This window comes from Emys orbicularis, chromosome 7, assembly GCF_028017835.1.
Source record: "Emys orbicularis isolate rEmyOrb1 chromosome 7, rEmyOrb1.hap1, whole genome shotgun sequence".
In the NCBI taxonomy this organism is placed as follows: Eukaryota; Metazoa; Chordata; order Testudines; family Emydidae; genus Emys; species Emys orbicularis.
In genome coordinates, this window is record NC_088689.1 from 77,042,544 (window position 1) to 77,057,303 (window position 14,760).

General features: G+C 46.7%; 1 protein-coding gene across 1 annotated transcript in view; it reads left to right on the forward strand.

Moving 5' to 3' along the window:
• SORBS1 (sorbin and SH3 domain containing 1) overlaps positions 1-14,760 on the forward strand; it is a 139,259-nt gene that overhangs the window by 54,745 nt on the left and 69,754 nt on the right. Inside the window, exons 13-15 of the mRNA XM_065408217.1 lie at positions 3,718-3,747; positions 10,764-10,939; positions 14,271-14,334. Coding sequence (XP_065264289.1) covers positions 3,718-3,747; positions 10,764-10,939; positions 14,271-14,334 — 270 coding nt within the window. The remainder of the gene's footprint in view (positions 1-3,717; positions 3,748-10,763; positions 10,940-14,270; positions 14,335-14,760) is intronic.

Below are 14,760 nucleotides of genomic sequence, written 5' to 3' on the forward strand. Positions count from 1 at the left end.
GTAATATAGCACAATTAAATAAACCCATCACTAACTATTGGAGTGATACTCCCTGCTCCAGCTGGAGCCCATGTCAGTAGCCATTAACAGGAGCCTTCTCCCTTTATGGAAAGCATTGCTCTTAACTTAGCCTCTGTGGGATGTGACATGACTACCTTGGCTGTAAAGACTAGAAGGCTATGAAGCCCAGCTCAGCTCTTGGATGGAGTTAAATGCTATACATGGCACATTCGTGTTTCCTCTGGGCGGAGGAAGACGCAGGCCCTCTTTCCTTCTGCCTGTGCTCTGACAGCAGCCTGGTTCCATGCGAGCTTTGGATAGCTGTAGGTGCAGCTTGATTAAAGGCCAAGATGAGCAGCTATCAGTCCAGGTTGTCTTGGTGTGTTCAAGCTTGTTGTGTCACATACAGTTCTCCCCTTGACAGAGAAGAGCCAAACCCTTTGGTTGTTTTTAAATCTGTACTGAGCCTTTTCTCACTCAGGACAATTCAGGTGTCTTTGTCACACAAGGAAATGCCTCTTCCATTCTTCCCTGAAGCCATCGTCATCTACTCAGCCGTTCGCTGACAGCCTACAAGCTCCTCAGACTTTGCTGAGGGTCCACACCATGACCAAGCTTGGAATCACCAATGATTTAGTATGTGTCTGGGTCTCTGATCTATCTCCAGTAGTGCAGAGAGCTAAACAACACGTTCCTCTTCTTCCTCCTGACTTCTCTACCTCAGCCAGGGCCGGCTCCAGGCACCAGCCCACCAAGCTTGTGCTTGGGGCGGCACCTGGAGGGGGGCGGCGCGGTGCTCCGGCTCCGGCCGCCAGGGAGAGCGGGGCCACGGCCGGGCTCGCCGCCCTCCCCCCGGCGCTCTGGCCGGGGCTTGCCACCCTCCCCCCGGCGCTCTGGCCGCCGGGGAGAGCGGAGCCCCGGCCGGGGCTCACCGCCCTCCCCCCGGGGCTCCGGCTGCCCTCCCCCCCGCGCCCTCCCCTGCCGCGCCTGGGGCGGCAAAAAAGCCAGAGCCGGCCCTGACCTCAGCTCAATACACAGGCCTCCTCTCTGCTTAATAGTGAGGAGAGCTAGTAGGGAGTAAACCTCCTCTTCACCTAGGAGCTCACTTTTCTCCAGTTAAAGTCCATTCACCCCATGTACATTCCATCTCTGGGGAGGAAACAAGGAAACATTTCTCAAACGCAGCCTCCTTAAACCATCTATGGGGTGTTATGTCAGAAGACCTTCCTGATTATCAAAGGTGTAGCAAGGAGTCATGGCCTCCCTCTGAGACTGAAAGGGAGGGACTGCAAACCACCCCCTGGTGGGCAGAGCCCAGACGGCCAGGCCCGGCCGGCTGGAAACCGAGGGGCAGAACAGGAACAGGAAGTAGAAAAGGCAGGCCTGGCAGCCCAGTTGGGCTGGAGCTGCTGAGGGAGATAGATGCATCCTGTGTGCTACTGTAACCCGAAGAGGATCCTGACTGTATTGAGGATTTGTCATAGCTGCCGGCTGATCAAGGCACCAAGGAGCTGTTGGGGCTACCGCTGGCCACCTACCCTGGGGAGACAGAGGACAGCCACAGAACGGAGGTACCAAACAAAGGGGACATAGGAAGTAGCCCAGGGAAACTAGAGTACAGTCTGATTGGGTCTCAGCCTGATTCTAGGTCTGCATGTTTTGTGTCTCCCTACCCCCTGCCACCCCACTCCTGAGGTGGCAGTCTTCCCACTCAAGGCCAAGGGGCCTGTGTTTGTCGGCCATCCGCCAGAGCCAGGATGCCTGACTGTTTGGTGCCCCGCCCTGAGCTGAGTACCTGGACTCATAGACTCCTTTGCTGCTCTGCTTTGACCACAGGTCAGAGCCCCCTACTCTGTTTGGTGCCCTGCCCTGCCTGAGGGCCTAGGCTCCTAGACTCTGTACTGCTCAGCCCTGCCCGAGGGACAGAGCCACCCTTTTCTGTTTGGTGGTCCACCCTGCTGGAGGGCTTGAATCGCGGAGGCTGATTACTGCTTGGCCCTGCTTAGAGGACCCGAGCTTCACAAACTGCTAATTTCCCCCTTTGATAGATTACCATTCTAAAGGTGTAACAGCAAGGAGGCATGGCCTCCCTCTGAGACTGACAGGGAGGGACAGCCCCACACTCCTACAAAAGGCAAAGGTCATCTCCTCAGTAGAGGGCCTCCCTATGCGATGGCTGGCTCTAAGATCCCCATTACCTAACTCTACCTCCTTGATTATAACACACAGATGAATCTACCCTTCTGCTCTTGATGCCCTATTCAGAAGAGGGAACTTTGCAGCAGATGGGTTCTCATTCCCTTCTTGAGGGCAGGCACGTTGTTGTCATAAGCCCTTCTCTTTTCCATTTGCGCTTCCGGGTTTTTTCTGGGTATTGGTGACATTCACAAAGGCACATCTGGGCAGCCTTCCATTGGGGTTGGTGGGAATGTGTTGGGCTAGGAGGCAGGGCTTGCAGAGTTTTCTCATGATTGCTTGAGAACACCAGTGATCCCTGCAGAGGGAGATGCATTTGGGTGAGAGAAACAAGGGATTCCTCTATGGTGAGTAGCCCCACCTTGCATGTCATGCCTGGAGAAGTCTGTATATCCGAGCAAGCAGTGTATGTCCAAGGGATTACTGCATACTGCAGATCTGCTTGGATGGTGAACCATCCTCCCAAAGTAATCATTTCCCTGACAGGCATTGCAGGAAGTGGCTTATTGCTAATAGGTAATGGTCTTCTCATGCCCTTCTCATATTGCCGTGACTAAGATATTGGCATTCCATTGGAGAGTGCCATTCGTCTCCAAGATCTAAAACTATTTCATAATCAGAAACAAGTGAGAAATATTTTTTTAAACTTCTGAAATCCTTGTATTCGCCAGATCAACTTTTAAAATTATCAGTGTTTGATATTGTTAGTAAGATGATATAATTTGAATGGTCCTGTATACTTCAAATAAAGTGTGTTCCTTGTTAGGGAGAAAGTGTTCTCTTGTCATTAGAGCAGGGGCTTGGGAGCCAGGACTGTTTGGTTTCTATTCTCAGTTCTGTCACAGACTCATTATGTGACTTTGTCTGACAGCCTCCACTGACTTTGAATGTCTCAGTTGTTGGGTGGCCAACATGACACATCTCAGGTGTCTCAGGTTGAGAACCTAGAACTGGAGGCTTCTAAAAAGAGTGGCCCTGTGAAATTCTTGGCCTTTACCAGTCTGTACCTCAGTTTATCCATATGTAAATTAAGAACAATCATTCAGTCCACAACTCGTAAGGATATTGTGGGTCTTAATGATCACAAAGCATTTGGCATTCCTTGCCACAAAGGCCCTAAAAATGCAGAAAAATGGCTGTGTTATTACTTAATAGTAATATTATTAACATGCTGCTAACTTGAGCATTATTTGTTGGTTTATTTGACAGTAAGTCTTCACAATTGTTTTTAAATTGTCTTCTGTTAAGCTGTTTTCCTTCTCTTTGACATAACTATACTTTCTTGTTGCAAATGTACGGGTCACTTTGCATTGTGATGCTGAATAGTCACCAGTGCTGCTCTTTGGAGGGTGGCGGGTTTGCCACTTTGGCAGGGTGTTGAAAACTTGATCCACTCCAGCAGTTTCTGCCATTGTGTGGATGGCACATTTCTTGCCTGTCAGAAACACAGCAACAGGACACTTGCTGTCTATGTCTCACCCTCTTGTTTTGTTTTGTTTTTGTTTTCCTTCTCTACCACAGAACAGCAAAAGCGGCTTAGTAGCCTGGCAGGTATGAAGCAAAAGGTCCTCACCCCATAGCTGCTGCCTCTGCTGGAGTCAAGTGGATGTTTTGCTAGCTTGCAGAGTGCCTTTAGCAAACACACTTCTCAGTAACTGCAAGGAAGCGAGCTGAATCCCTTAAAATAAATGTGTGTTGCAGCTCAGCCACCACGGCTGAGCTTTTTGTATTAGTCTTTTCTGAAAATGTTGGAAACATGCTTAATTGCAGACAGGCACACAGCAATATGGCCAATCCCCGCTGTCCAAAAATCTTGAGATTTAAAAAAAAATATTTTGAGTTCTTTAGGTCTCTTCTGGTTTGTGAACCTATAGGATACACTTGGGACATGTTTCAAGCTTCTCTCTGCAACCATGAGGGCTAGAAACTAACTTGAAAAAGCAAGCAAGCAAGCTGACATTCTCATGTAATCACCTGACTCCAGGAGCTGGGGCTTTAATGAGAATGCCAAATATCATAAAACTCCATGATAAAATTATGTGCGCACACACACTCACACCTACATACTTAACACACCCACACTATCCCCTTGTCTGCTTTCCCAGCAGGGCTGGGAAGTTCCTCCTTGAAGGGAAATCTAGGACTTGTCTACATGGTGCTGCAGTCCAGTCTACATGGGCATGAGTTGTAGAGTACTTTGTGTTGTGCTCTTACTGTCCCATGCAGACCCTGCTGGCAGGAACTAAAAGGTACCAGGTTCACTTTATTGTTGTCCTCTTTGAAACAGGACCACAACTATATGAACTAATTCACAATTTGTTTTTGCCAGCAGGGTCTACATCAGGGGTCTCAAACTCAAATCACCATGAGGGCCACCTGAGGAATAGCACATTGGCCTGAGGGCCGCATCACTGACACATTTTCATATAAAGATACAAAAACCCCCGGCCCTGCCCCCACTCCACCCCTGCCCCGCCTCTTCCCACCCCTTCCCCGCCCCCATTCCAACCCCTTCCCCAAAGTCCCCACCCCAACTCCGCCCCCTCCCTGCCCCTATTCCAACCCCTTCTCCAAATCCCTGCCCCTGCCCCGCCTCTTAGCTGCCTCCTCCCCCGAGCGCGCGGCTCCCCGCTCCTCCCTCCTGGAAAGCGCTAAGCGTCGCCAAACAGTTGTTTCGCGGCGAGAGGCACCTGGAGGTAGGCAGAGGAGCGGGGACATGGCGTGCTGCGGGGGAGGAGGACAGCAGGGGAGGGGAGCTTGGCGGCTGCAGGAAATAACTCCGGAGGGGGGTGGGGAGCTTGGTGGTCTGCAGCAAATAACTCCTCGGGCCGCGTGTTTGAGACCCCTGGTCTTCATGGAGTGGTGAGAGCACAACACGTTAGAGTTCTCTACAGTTCACATCCCATAGTCCAGACAAGCCCCTCATCGTTCTCATCCCCTGCCATAGAGCCTCATATGGTAGGCTACAGGAACATTCAGAGTAGTGTCTCACTGCTCACCAGCAGCTGCAAGGTATATGAATGAACTGCTATTGTTAAACAGTATCGCTACCTGAGGAGATGAGGAAGAGGATGGGAGAGAGGAGAGGAGAGAGCAAGCGCAAGCAGTCAGTACCCAAGCACTCTAATGTGGATGTAAGGGAGCCTGGACTCTGTGCTTTGTACGGGGCCTGCTCTGACGACTCCCCCTGCAATCAGCTGGCACTCCACACCTGCAGAGTCAGCCCCATCACTCTCATGGCCTATATGTTGTGCCCCGAAGAACAGTGCCTGTCTCCTCTGCGCCATTGCCCTCTTCAGCTACATCAGTCAGTGTAACATTTTCTCTTCCCCCTTCCCAATCAAGTCGGCATCTGTGCTGCCTCTTTGCCCCCTGGGGTTTTAAAGTCCAGTCAGATGTTTCCTCTTGGTTTTCTCTTTCCCAAAGTGTTTCCCGTTGTGGTCAGGAACTCTTTTGTCTGTTAAGCTGGAAATATGTTGAAATCCTCCCACCTGGCTCAGTGTGGAGTATTTCTAGGCAGCTTTTGTTCCAGCCTAAACAGTCCCCAATATGGATCACTGGAGAGTGCCCTGGCATTGTTGGCTCCACAACTGGTCTCCGTCTCTCAAAACAATCACATAACGGTGGCTGGCTGACCTCCCTGACCCTGGCTTGCATCCTCTGAGTCACACCAACAAAACTCTGATGCTGAATGCCCACCTGTCACTGCTCCCCAGAACGGATGGCTCAGAAGATACCGAGTGTTGTACCTGATACTATGCAATTGGTGCTCTCTACAGGCCCCAGAGCAAAATTCTGCGCTGACTTACACCCTCTGCAATGTCACTGAGCTGTATGATGTATAAGTTAGGGTGGGATGTGGCCCAAGAACTTTTTTCATAGGTCATTGCTTTGAGTCCAGAAACGTTCAGAAGGGGGCCCATGGTGAAGGGCGATGATGGCTTCAGTCCACTTCCTAGAGGACAAGTGCCTATGTTGCCAGAGACACCATTGAAATTGGCACTCGTTAGGTCTCTTTGGTGACAAGCTCAGCTGACTGGCCAAAGGCTGAACAGGCATGAAGACTGAATTGCCCTCTCCCCTTGAGCAACAACCCTCCTGACAAGGCACCTCTGATGGCACGGAGTGAGGACCTGGTCCTGCTGCTGCCACTCGTGCTACCCCAAGTTCCAAAGCCTTCTGTCACCAGGACTGTCAGTCCTGCACCTTTCACCAGTGCTAAATGCACGCCGAGACAAAGAATTCAAAAGAAATCTTTAAAGTTGGTTTAGCTGGCTGGAATGTCTCCCACAGCTCTCCTGGGGCCTATGCCATCATGTTGAACTCCAGCCCTTGCCTTGCACTACATAAATCTCAAGCTTTGGGTAGGAGAGTTCTCCTGCAGGCCAGCACAAAGTCATTCCTTAGCTCTCTCCAAACCGTCACCAATAATTTGTGTGGCTTGTAGGAATAGCAATCAGAGCTCAGACTGTTGGTCCACTTAGTCCAGTATGTCTGCCTTTATCTGCCTAAGATATTTCCAGGGTAGCAGCACCTTAGCCTAGGACCACTCAGATGGCATGCTCCATCTGGCAAATAAACACACAACCTGTGTTGTGGTTTCCTGTGCTACTTATAGGGAACTGGAGAGCGAGTCCCTCCTGAGCCCAGGAGGTGATTGGCTTACATCTTGAAGTGTGCAATTTGATTATGGTAACATAGCCTTAACTTTCACAATTACAAAATAATAATGGTCACATGATTAACCAATCCTTTAAAAAGCAAAAACAACAAGTTCAATCCAAATCTCTGGCCCACTGGCCTTCCCTGACAGTGACTTCCACAGACTGATGACACAGTAGGAAGGAGTATTTCCTTTCTAGCACAGAAGCATGTCTTTCATCTCCAGCAGTGGCGCTGAAAGTGACAATCATGGTTGTTTTACATGCTCACCTAAAAGAAGCAAGGGATTGAGATTGGGGTGGGGAGCTGGGAAGCTGAGATTTCTTCCTGAGTTCAGATCATTTCACATCCATAAACCTTCCTTCCCTCTGGTCTTCAGAGTCATGGAAGTCATCTGATTTCACCAGAGTTTTCTGTACTCAGTTCCTATCAGCACAGTAGGTAGCTGCACCATGGGGTAAAACACTCCATACAGAAATGTAGAGGTGAATATAGAAGAAGGGGACCCCTACATTAGGAGCACAATAGGACCAAAACAGAGAGTATGTGTGTTCTTGGGGATAGAAAATAAGGTAGAAGTGTTGAATAGTAGTTTTATTTTAGCCTTGCCACATTCTTGCCATTTATAAAACTTTTTTCAAGAGCAAAAGAACCCCCAAAAAGTAAGTTTGATGATGATTTAAAAAACAAACAAACAATCCTAATAGAGGGAATTTTGCAGTTCAGAATTGTGTTTGCTGTGGGTACTGTCCGAACAATGCATGAGTCTTTCCTCTGCTAACCACCCTCGTCAGAGCTCTGCAAATTGAACAGCTTTGGGCAATATGATAAAGTGCATGTGAACAACTGTTCTTCCTCTCTCAAATGCATGCAGTTCTGTAACACCAAGGATAGGACTTGGCAAAGCGTTGACAGAGCAGACTGTGAAATCACACACATTTCTCACCACTGCCATCCATTTGGAAAAATCCTGCCTCTAGTGGGGCTTAAGGCATGCCATTCTGCAGTGCCACATGGCACATTGTAGTACCAGAGCAGCCAAAAGTCCATTGGTTCCTTGCCAAATTGATGTGGTGCCTGGTGCTAACACATACATGTGCCAGTAGGAAAGGAGCTAGGTATTGTACATGGAAGTAATGTGGTCTCAAGGTATATCTGCACTGCAATGAAACCCCACTGCTATCCCATGTCAGCTGACTTGGGTTTGCAGGGCTCAGGCTGCAGGGCTATACAACTGCAGTGTAGATGTCCTGGCTTGAGCTGGAGCCTGGTCCCTGGGACGCACACGCACACACACACACACTCTCTCTCTCTCTCTCTCTCTCTCTCTCTAATTACAATGTAGACATACCCTGAAGGACTGAGTTTGTGGCTGAGAGCTAGGATTGCCTCTGTTCTAATCCAGGCCTTGTGCATAGCCTTGGGTAAACTGCTGAAACCTATGTTTTCTAAAGCAGCCCCTAATTACAAGAGCCTCCATTTTCTAGGTGGCCTGATTGAGACGCCCAGCAGTTCTATTGGGAGTTGTGGGTGCTCAGCACCTCTGAAATCATGCCTGGGGTGTCTCAGAGGGAACCCAGAAACTGAAGCATCCAAAAGTAGAGGCCATCCTGCTCCAGTTTTCCCCATCGGTAGAGTGGGCTGATATCCCTCATCACAGTGTGCTTGGAAGATGTAGTTAATGTTGTCATGGTCCTTTGGAAGTGCTCTATGCTGTAAACGCAGGTGGTGGAGGAGGAAGGTGGAAGGTGGGTTTAGAGAATAGGATTTTAATTTCCAGTGAGCATTTACTGCCTCAAATCCCATTTCAACACTTCGGTGCAAATTTTCAAGTAATTGAAAACCAGATGGGAGAAGCTGCTCTAAGAGCTTAACTGGACTCCAGGCCAAGCATTATTTGACAGCAGAGCAGTTACAGGCGAGATAGCATTCGGAACTGCTAGCTACCCAGACACTAAACCCTCTATTTATTTAACTAAAAAAAACCCCAGATGTGGCACTTCTCTGCAGAATTGATTTCTACTGAATTCCCCATGAAAGACACAGTGAGTTTGAGGTCTCTGGCCACCTGAGTGGGAGGTGGGGGCAGCGCACGCAGAGAAGTGGTGAACAGCTGTGGAAGTGAAGGCTGAACAGTCTGGTCTGCTGCATCTGTTCCATGGGAGGAAAGCATTCTTCGCTCAGCCTGCATTGCTCATGGCAATTAATCCTTTTGCTGCTGGTCTTTTGGGAACAGATAGTCCAGGGTACTTGGACCATTCAGTAGTATAGTAGGTGTGTTTGGCAAGAGGTATCCAGAATGCTTAGCAGCAGCCCTGCTGTGACTGCTGTGTACTCATAGGAGAATCCCTGCATTCTTTCATCACATACTCATTAGAAATTCAGAAGACATTTTTATCTATCCCAATTCAAAATAAATTCTGACTAGATATATTAAAAAAAATCTGTCTAATGCATATATACTGGCCACCAGCTTGAGTCAAAGAGCAAGGCCCTATAGTTGAGGGCTCAAACAGACTTAGAGCCTCAATGGATTGGGGCAGGGTATATACCTATCTCATAGAGCTGGAAGGGACCCTGAAAGGTCATTGAGTCCAGCCCCCTGCCTTCACTAGCAGGACCAAGTACTGATTTTGCCCCAGATCCCTAAGTGGCCCCCCCTCAAGGATTGAACTCACAACCCTGACTTTAGCAGGCCAATGCTGAAACCACTGAGCTATCCCTCCCCCCATCATGCACTGACTAGCAGCAAGGCAAATAACCATTTGATACTTGGAATCAAGCCATGGATAAACATTCTCTTCTCCCACCAGATTGATGCTCTGTCCCTGGGAATGATGCATCAGTGGGAATGCCCCCTTTTTTCACGCCAGCCCCCCTATGCAAACACACCGTTAAGAACTTAGGCTGAGAATGTCAAAGCTGCCTAAGGGATTTGGATGCCCATTCCCATTTTTTTAATGGGAAGTAGACACCCAAATCCCTTTGAAAACCTCTCAGCCTTAATTTTTTCTTGCTGGGTTTAAATAGCTGCTTGATTTTCTTATCAGGTTCCTGTGTGTTGGGTCCTGATTATGAATCTAAATGATCCCAGGCACCTCCATCTTTTTCTAAAGTCGTGTTTCCCACAGCTGTATTGTGTATTTTGCTTTCCTTTTCTCTAGTGCTGATGCTGCAGAGAAGAATGCTGTCTAAGAACGCCATTTTCAAGTAAAATGCACTAGGCGAGCATGAGACCTGAGTTCAAATGGTCCTGGGCATTGTTATAGCGGAAGTGTTCCCCACCCCCTAGGGTGGTACTTGTGCTTCAGGCTTTTGAGGCTGGTTCTTCCTGGGTCCACTGAAGCCAATGGAGACAGAATTTGGTCTTGTCCCTGCCTTTAATGATGGTTCTCTGTGCAGGCTCTGTTGTGTGATACACTAACCGCAATGGAGTTTGCTCTGCTCCAAACCCCAATCAGGCTGGAGGTTGCACAGTTGAATGGGAAGTGTCAGGTGTTGTGTGGAAGGGCTGAGGTCCTTGTCTGGTAAACAGGTACGGTTGCCTAAAATGTTGGGAACTGGCATTCGGATACAGTGGAGAGCAATAACCAGGAGGATAGGGCTCCAAAGGCACTGTACCACTGCAGAGTGTCAGTGAAGACTGAGCTTGTAGTGGGGCTAATTGTATCAGACATGAAGGGAGCAGTGTTGCTGCTTTTTACACGTATGATTGGAGGAGTTCCTGCCCTCTCTTGGGTGTGCCAAACATTTTCTATGCACATTTACAGAAAGCCAGACACTTCTCCCCAGTGCCACAGTCTGCCTCTTCGATGCTTTGCCAGGATTTTTGCCCTAGAGTGATATATGTTGGTGTGCTGAAATGGTGAACATTAGGATAATGATCACCCCTCCTTCATTTCCAGATTCCCTGCCAGACAGACCAGTTGCTGATAAAGTAGGCGCTGTGTCTGCACAGGAAAAGCCAGCTCAGGATAGTGCTCAAAGGGAGAAGCCAGCAATGGATGAGAAGAGAAGAGCTGTCAGGAGTCCCCAGTATATGGCTGATGTCTCCGTGGATGATGTAGGCATTCCACTGAGGGTAAGAGAACAACACTCATGCTTACAGGCACATGCTGAAAATAAAAATCAAGAGCCAGATTCTGCCTTCATTTAGACCCATATAATTAAAGCCAGTGGAATTGCATGGGTGTAACTGAAGATAAAATATCACCCCCAATAAATTTATTTTAAAAATCTTCCTCGTGTTCTGATGACCCCTTCAATTACTATGGGTGAAAGAATTTTCAAAATCTCATTGCACTTTTTGCTAGCTGTGTGGATTTAGTTTCCTCTCTTATTTTGCTTCATGTTGACATCTAAGTTAGGCTGGTCAGTTTCACTTCCTCTGTCTAATGCAGGGGTCGGCAATCTTTCAGAAGTGGTGTGCCAAGTCTTCACTTATTCACTCTAATTTGAGGTTTCATGTGCCAGTAATACATTTTAACATTTTTAGAAGGTCTCTTTCTATAAGTCTATAATATATAACTAAACTATTAAAAAGAACTGGAGTACTTGTGGCACCTTAGAGATTAACAAATTTATTTGAGCATAAGCTTTCGTGGGCTACAGCCCACTTCATCGGATGCATAGAATGGAACACACAGAAAGAAGATATTTATACATACAGAGAACATGAAAAGGTGGAAGTAGCCATACCAACTGTAAGAGGCCAATCAATTGAGATGAGCTATCATCAGCAGGAGAGAGGAAAAAAAACAAACCTTTGAAGTGATAATCGAGATGACCCATAGAAGGTGTGAGGATATTTTAACATGGGGAAATAGATTCAATTAGTGTAATGACCCAACCATTCCCAGTCTCTGTTCAAACCTAAGTTAATTGTATCTAATTTGCATATTAATTCAAGTTCAGCAGTCTCTTTGGAGTCTGTTTTTGAAGTTTTTTTGTTGCAAAATTGCCACCTTCAAGTCTGTCACTGAGTGGTTAGAGAGGTTGAAGTATTCTCCCATTGGTTTTTGAATGTTATGATTCCTGATGTCAGATTTGTGTCCATTTATTCTTTTGCATAGAGACTGTCCGGTTTGGCCAATGTATGTGGCAGTGGGGCATTGCTGGCACATGATGGCATATATCACATTGGTAGATGTGAAGGTGAATGAGTCCCTGATGTCTTGGCTGATGTGATTAGGTCCTATGATGGTGTCACTTGAATAGATATGTGGACAGAGTTGGCATCGGGCTTTGTTGCAAGGATAGGTTCCTGGGTTAGTGTTTGTTGTATGGTGTGCAGTTGCTGGTGAGTATTTGCTTCAGGTTGGGGGGCTGTCTGTAAGCGAGGACTGGTCTGTCTCCCAAGATCTGTGAGAGTGAGGAATCATCTTTCAGGATAGGTTGTAGATCTTTGATGATGCGCTGGAGAGGTTTTAGTTGGGGGCTGAAGATGACGGCTAGTGGCGTTCTGTTATTTTCTTTGTTGGGCCTGTCCTGTAGTAGGTGACTTCTGGGTACTCTTCTGGCTCTGTCAATCTGTTTTTTCACTTCAGCAGGTGGGTATTGTAGTTTTAAGAATGCTTGATAGAGATCTTGTAGGTGTTTGTCTCTGTCTGAGGGATTGGAGCAAATGCGGTTGTATCTTAGAGCTTGGCTGTAGACAATGGATCGTGTGGTGTGTCCTGGATAGAAGCTGGAGGCATGTAGGTAAGTATAGCGGTCAGTAGGTTTCCAGTATAGGGTGGTGTTTATGTGACCATCACTTATTAGCACAGTAGTGTCTAGGAACTGGACCGCTTGTGTGGATTGGTCTAGGCTGAGGTTGATGGTAGGATGGAAATTGTTAAAATCATGGTGGAATTCCTCGAGGGCTTCTTTTCCATGGGTCCAGATGATGAAGATGTCATCAATGTAGCGCAAGTAGAGTAGGGGCGTTAGGGGACGAGAGCTAAGGAAGCGTTGTTCTAAGTCAGCCATAAAAATGTTGGCATACTGTGGGGCCATGCGGGTACCCATAGCAGTGCCACTGACTTGAAGGTATATATTGTCCCCAAATGTGAAATAGTTGTGGGTGAGGACAAGGTCACAAAGTTCAGCCACCAGGTTAGCCGTGATATTATTGGGGATACTATTCCTGATGTCTTGTAGTCCATTTTTGTGTGGAATGTTGGTGTAGAGCGCTTCTACATCCATAGTGGCCAGGATGGTGTTTTCTGGAAGATCAAAACTTCAAAAACGTCAAAAACAGACTCCAAAGAGAGACTGCTGAACTTGAATTAATATGCAAATTAGATACAATTAACTTAGGTTTGAACAGCGATTGGGAAGGGAGGGATAGCTCAGTGGTTTGAGCATTGGCCTGCTAAACCCAGGGCTGTAAGTTCAATCCTTGAGGGGGCCACATAGGGATCTGGGTCAAAATCAGTACTTTGTCCTGCTAGTGAAGGCAGGGTGCTGAACACAATGACCTTTCAGGGTCCCTTCCAGTTCTAGGAGATAGGATATCTTTATTTATTTAAATTTAATGGTTGGGTCATTACACTAATTGAATCTATTTCCCCATGTTAAAATATCCTCACACCTTCTATGGGTCATCTTGATTATCGCTTCAAAGGTTTTTTTTTCTCTCTCCTGCTGATGATAGCTCATCTCAATTGCTTGGTCTCTTACAGTTGGTATGGCTACTCCCACCTTTTCATGTTCTCTGTATGTATAAATATCTTCTTTCTGTGTGTTCCATTCTATGCATCTGATGAAGTGGGCTATAGCCCACGAAAGCTTATGCTCAAATAAATTTGTTAGTCTCTAAGGTGCCACAAGTACTCCTGTTCTTTTTGCGGATACAGACTAACACGGTTGCTACTCTGAAAACTAAACTATTGTTGTATGTAAAGTAAATAAGGTTTTAAAAATGTTTAAGAAGCTTCATTTAAAATTAAATTAAAATGCAGAGCCCCCCAGACCAGTGGCCAGGACCCGGGCAGTGTGAGTGCCACTGAAAATCAGCTCATGTGCCACCTTTGGCTCGCGTGCCATAGGTTGCCTACCCCATGTCTAATGGAATAGTGCTGTGATGCTGAGTTTGGGTTCAGAACACAGCAGTGGGATATGAAAGGGCTAAATTCCTTTGTAGGATCTAGCCCTAAATTTTCCCAAAATGATTTTCACTGAATTAAAAAAAAATCCTGAAAATGTTTATACTGGTAGTAGGGACTTAGTCCTGGCATTTGAAACACACCCAATTCCACAAGCTGTCTGAATTATTTAGTTCAATCTTGCTTATAGCTATTCAGTAATAATAAATAAAATATGATAAAGGGTGCACATAGCTTTGATTGTTAAAGTAACCCTAAAAAATTGAAAATCTGGTGGAAGTCAGGCCAATGTTTTTTACTTACATCTATTTATTTTTAAACCAGAACACAGACCGATCAAAGGACTGGTACAAGACAATGTTCAAACAGATCCACAGGTTAACTAAAGGTACTGTAACATGGATAATTTTATTTTTTTTAAAGAGACTAACTGGATAACAGTTTGCTTCACATAGATGGAATATTGCACTGGATATTAAATAAAGCATTTTGCATTTGTAATCCATGTTTGCTCTGGAACATAGAAATCAGCTAACAAGTTTAAAGACAATACTATCAAAGGAGAAAACCCAGTCAAGTCCAAGGGGAGGTGTGAATTGCTCTTAAAGATGAACTGAAATACCTTTTATAAAAACAATAATAAAGAAGAGAATTGTTTGTGATCCCAAATCATTAGCTGGGTGGTGGGTAGACAAAGGCTGCATCTACACTAGTATATTTCAGGAAATTTCCCAGTGTAACACAATGGTGGGGAGTGCTTGCGTGAGAAGGGATAAGGAGTCTTTTACCACCGCTTCATTTGACGCTGCTCAGA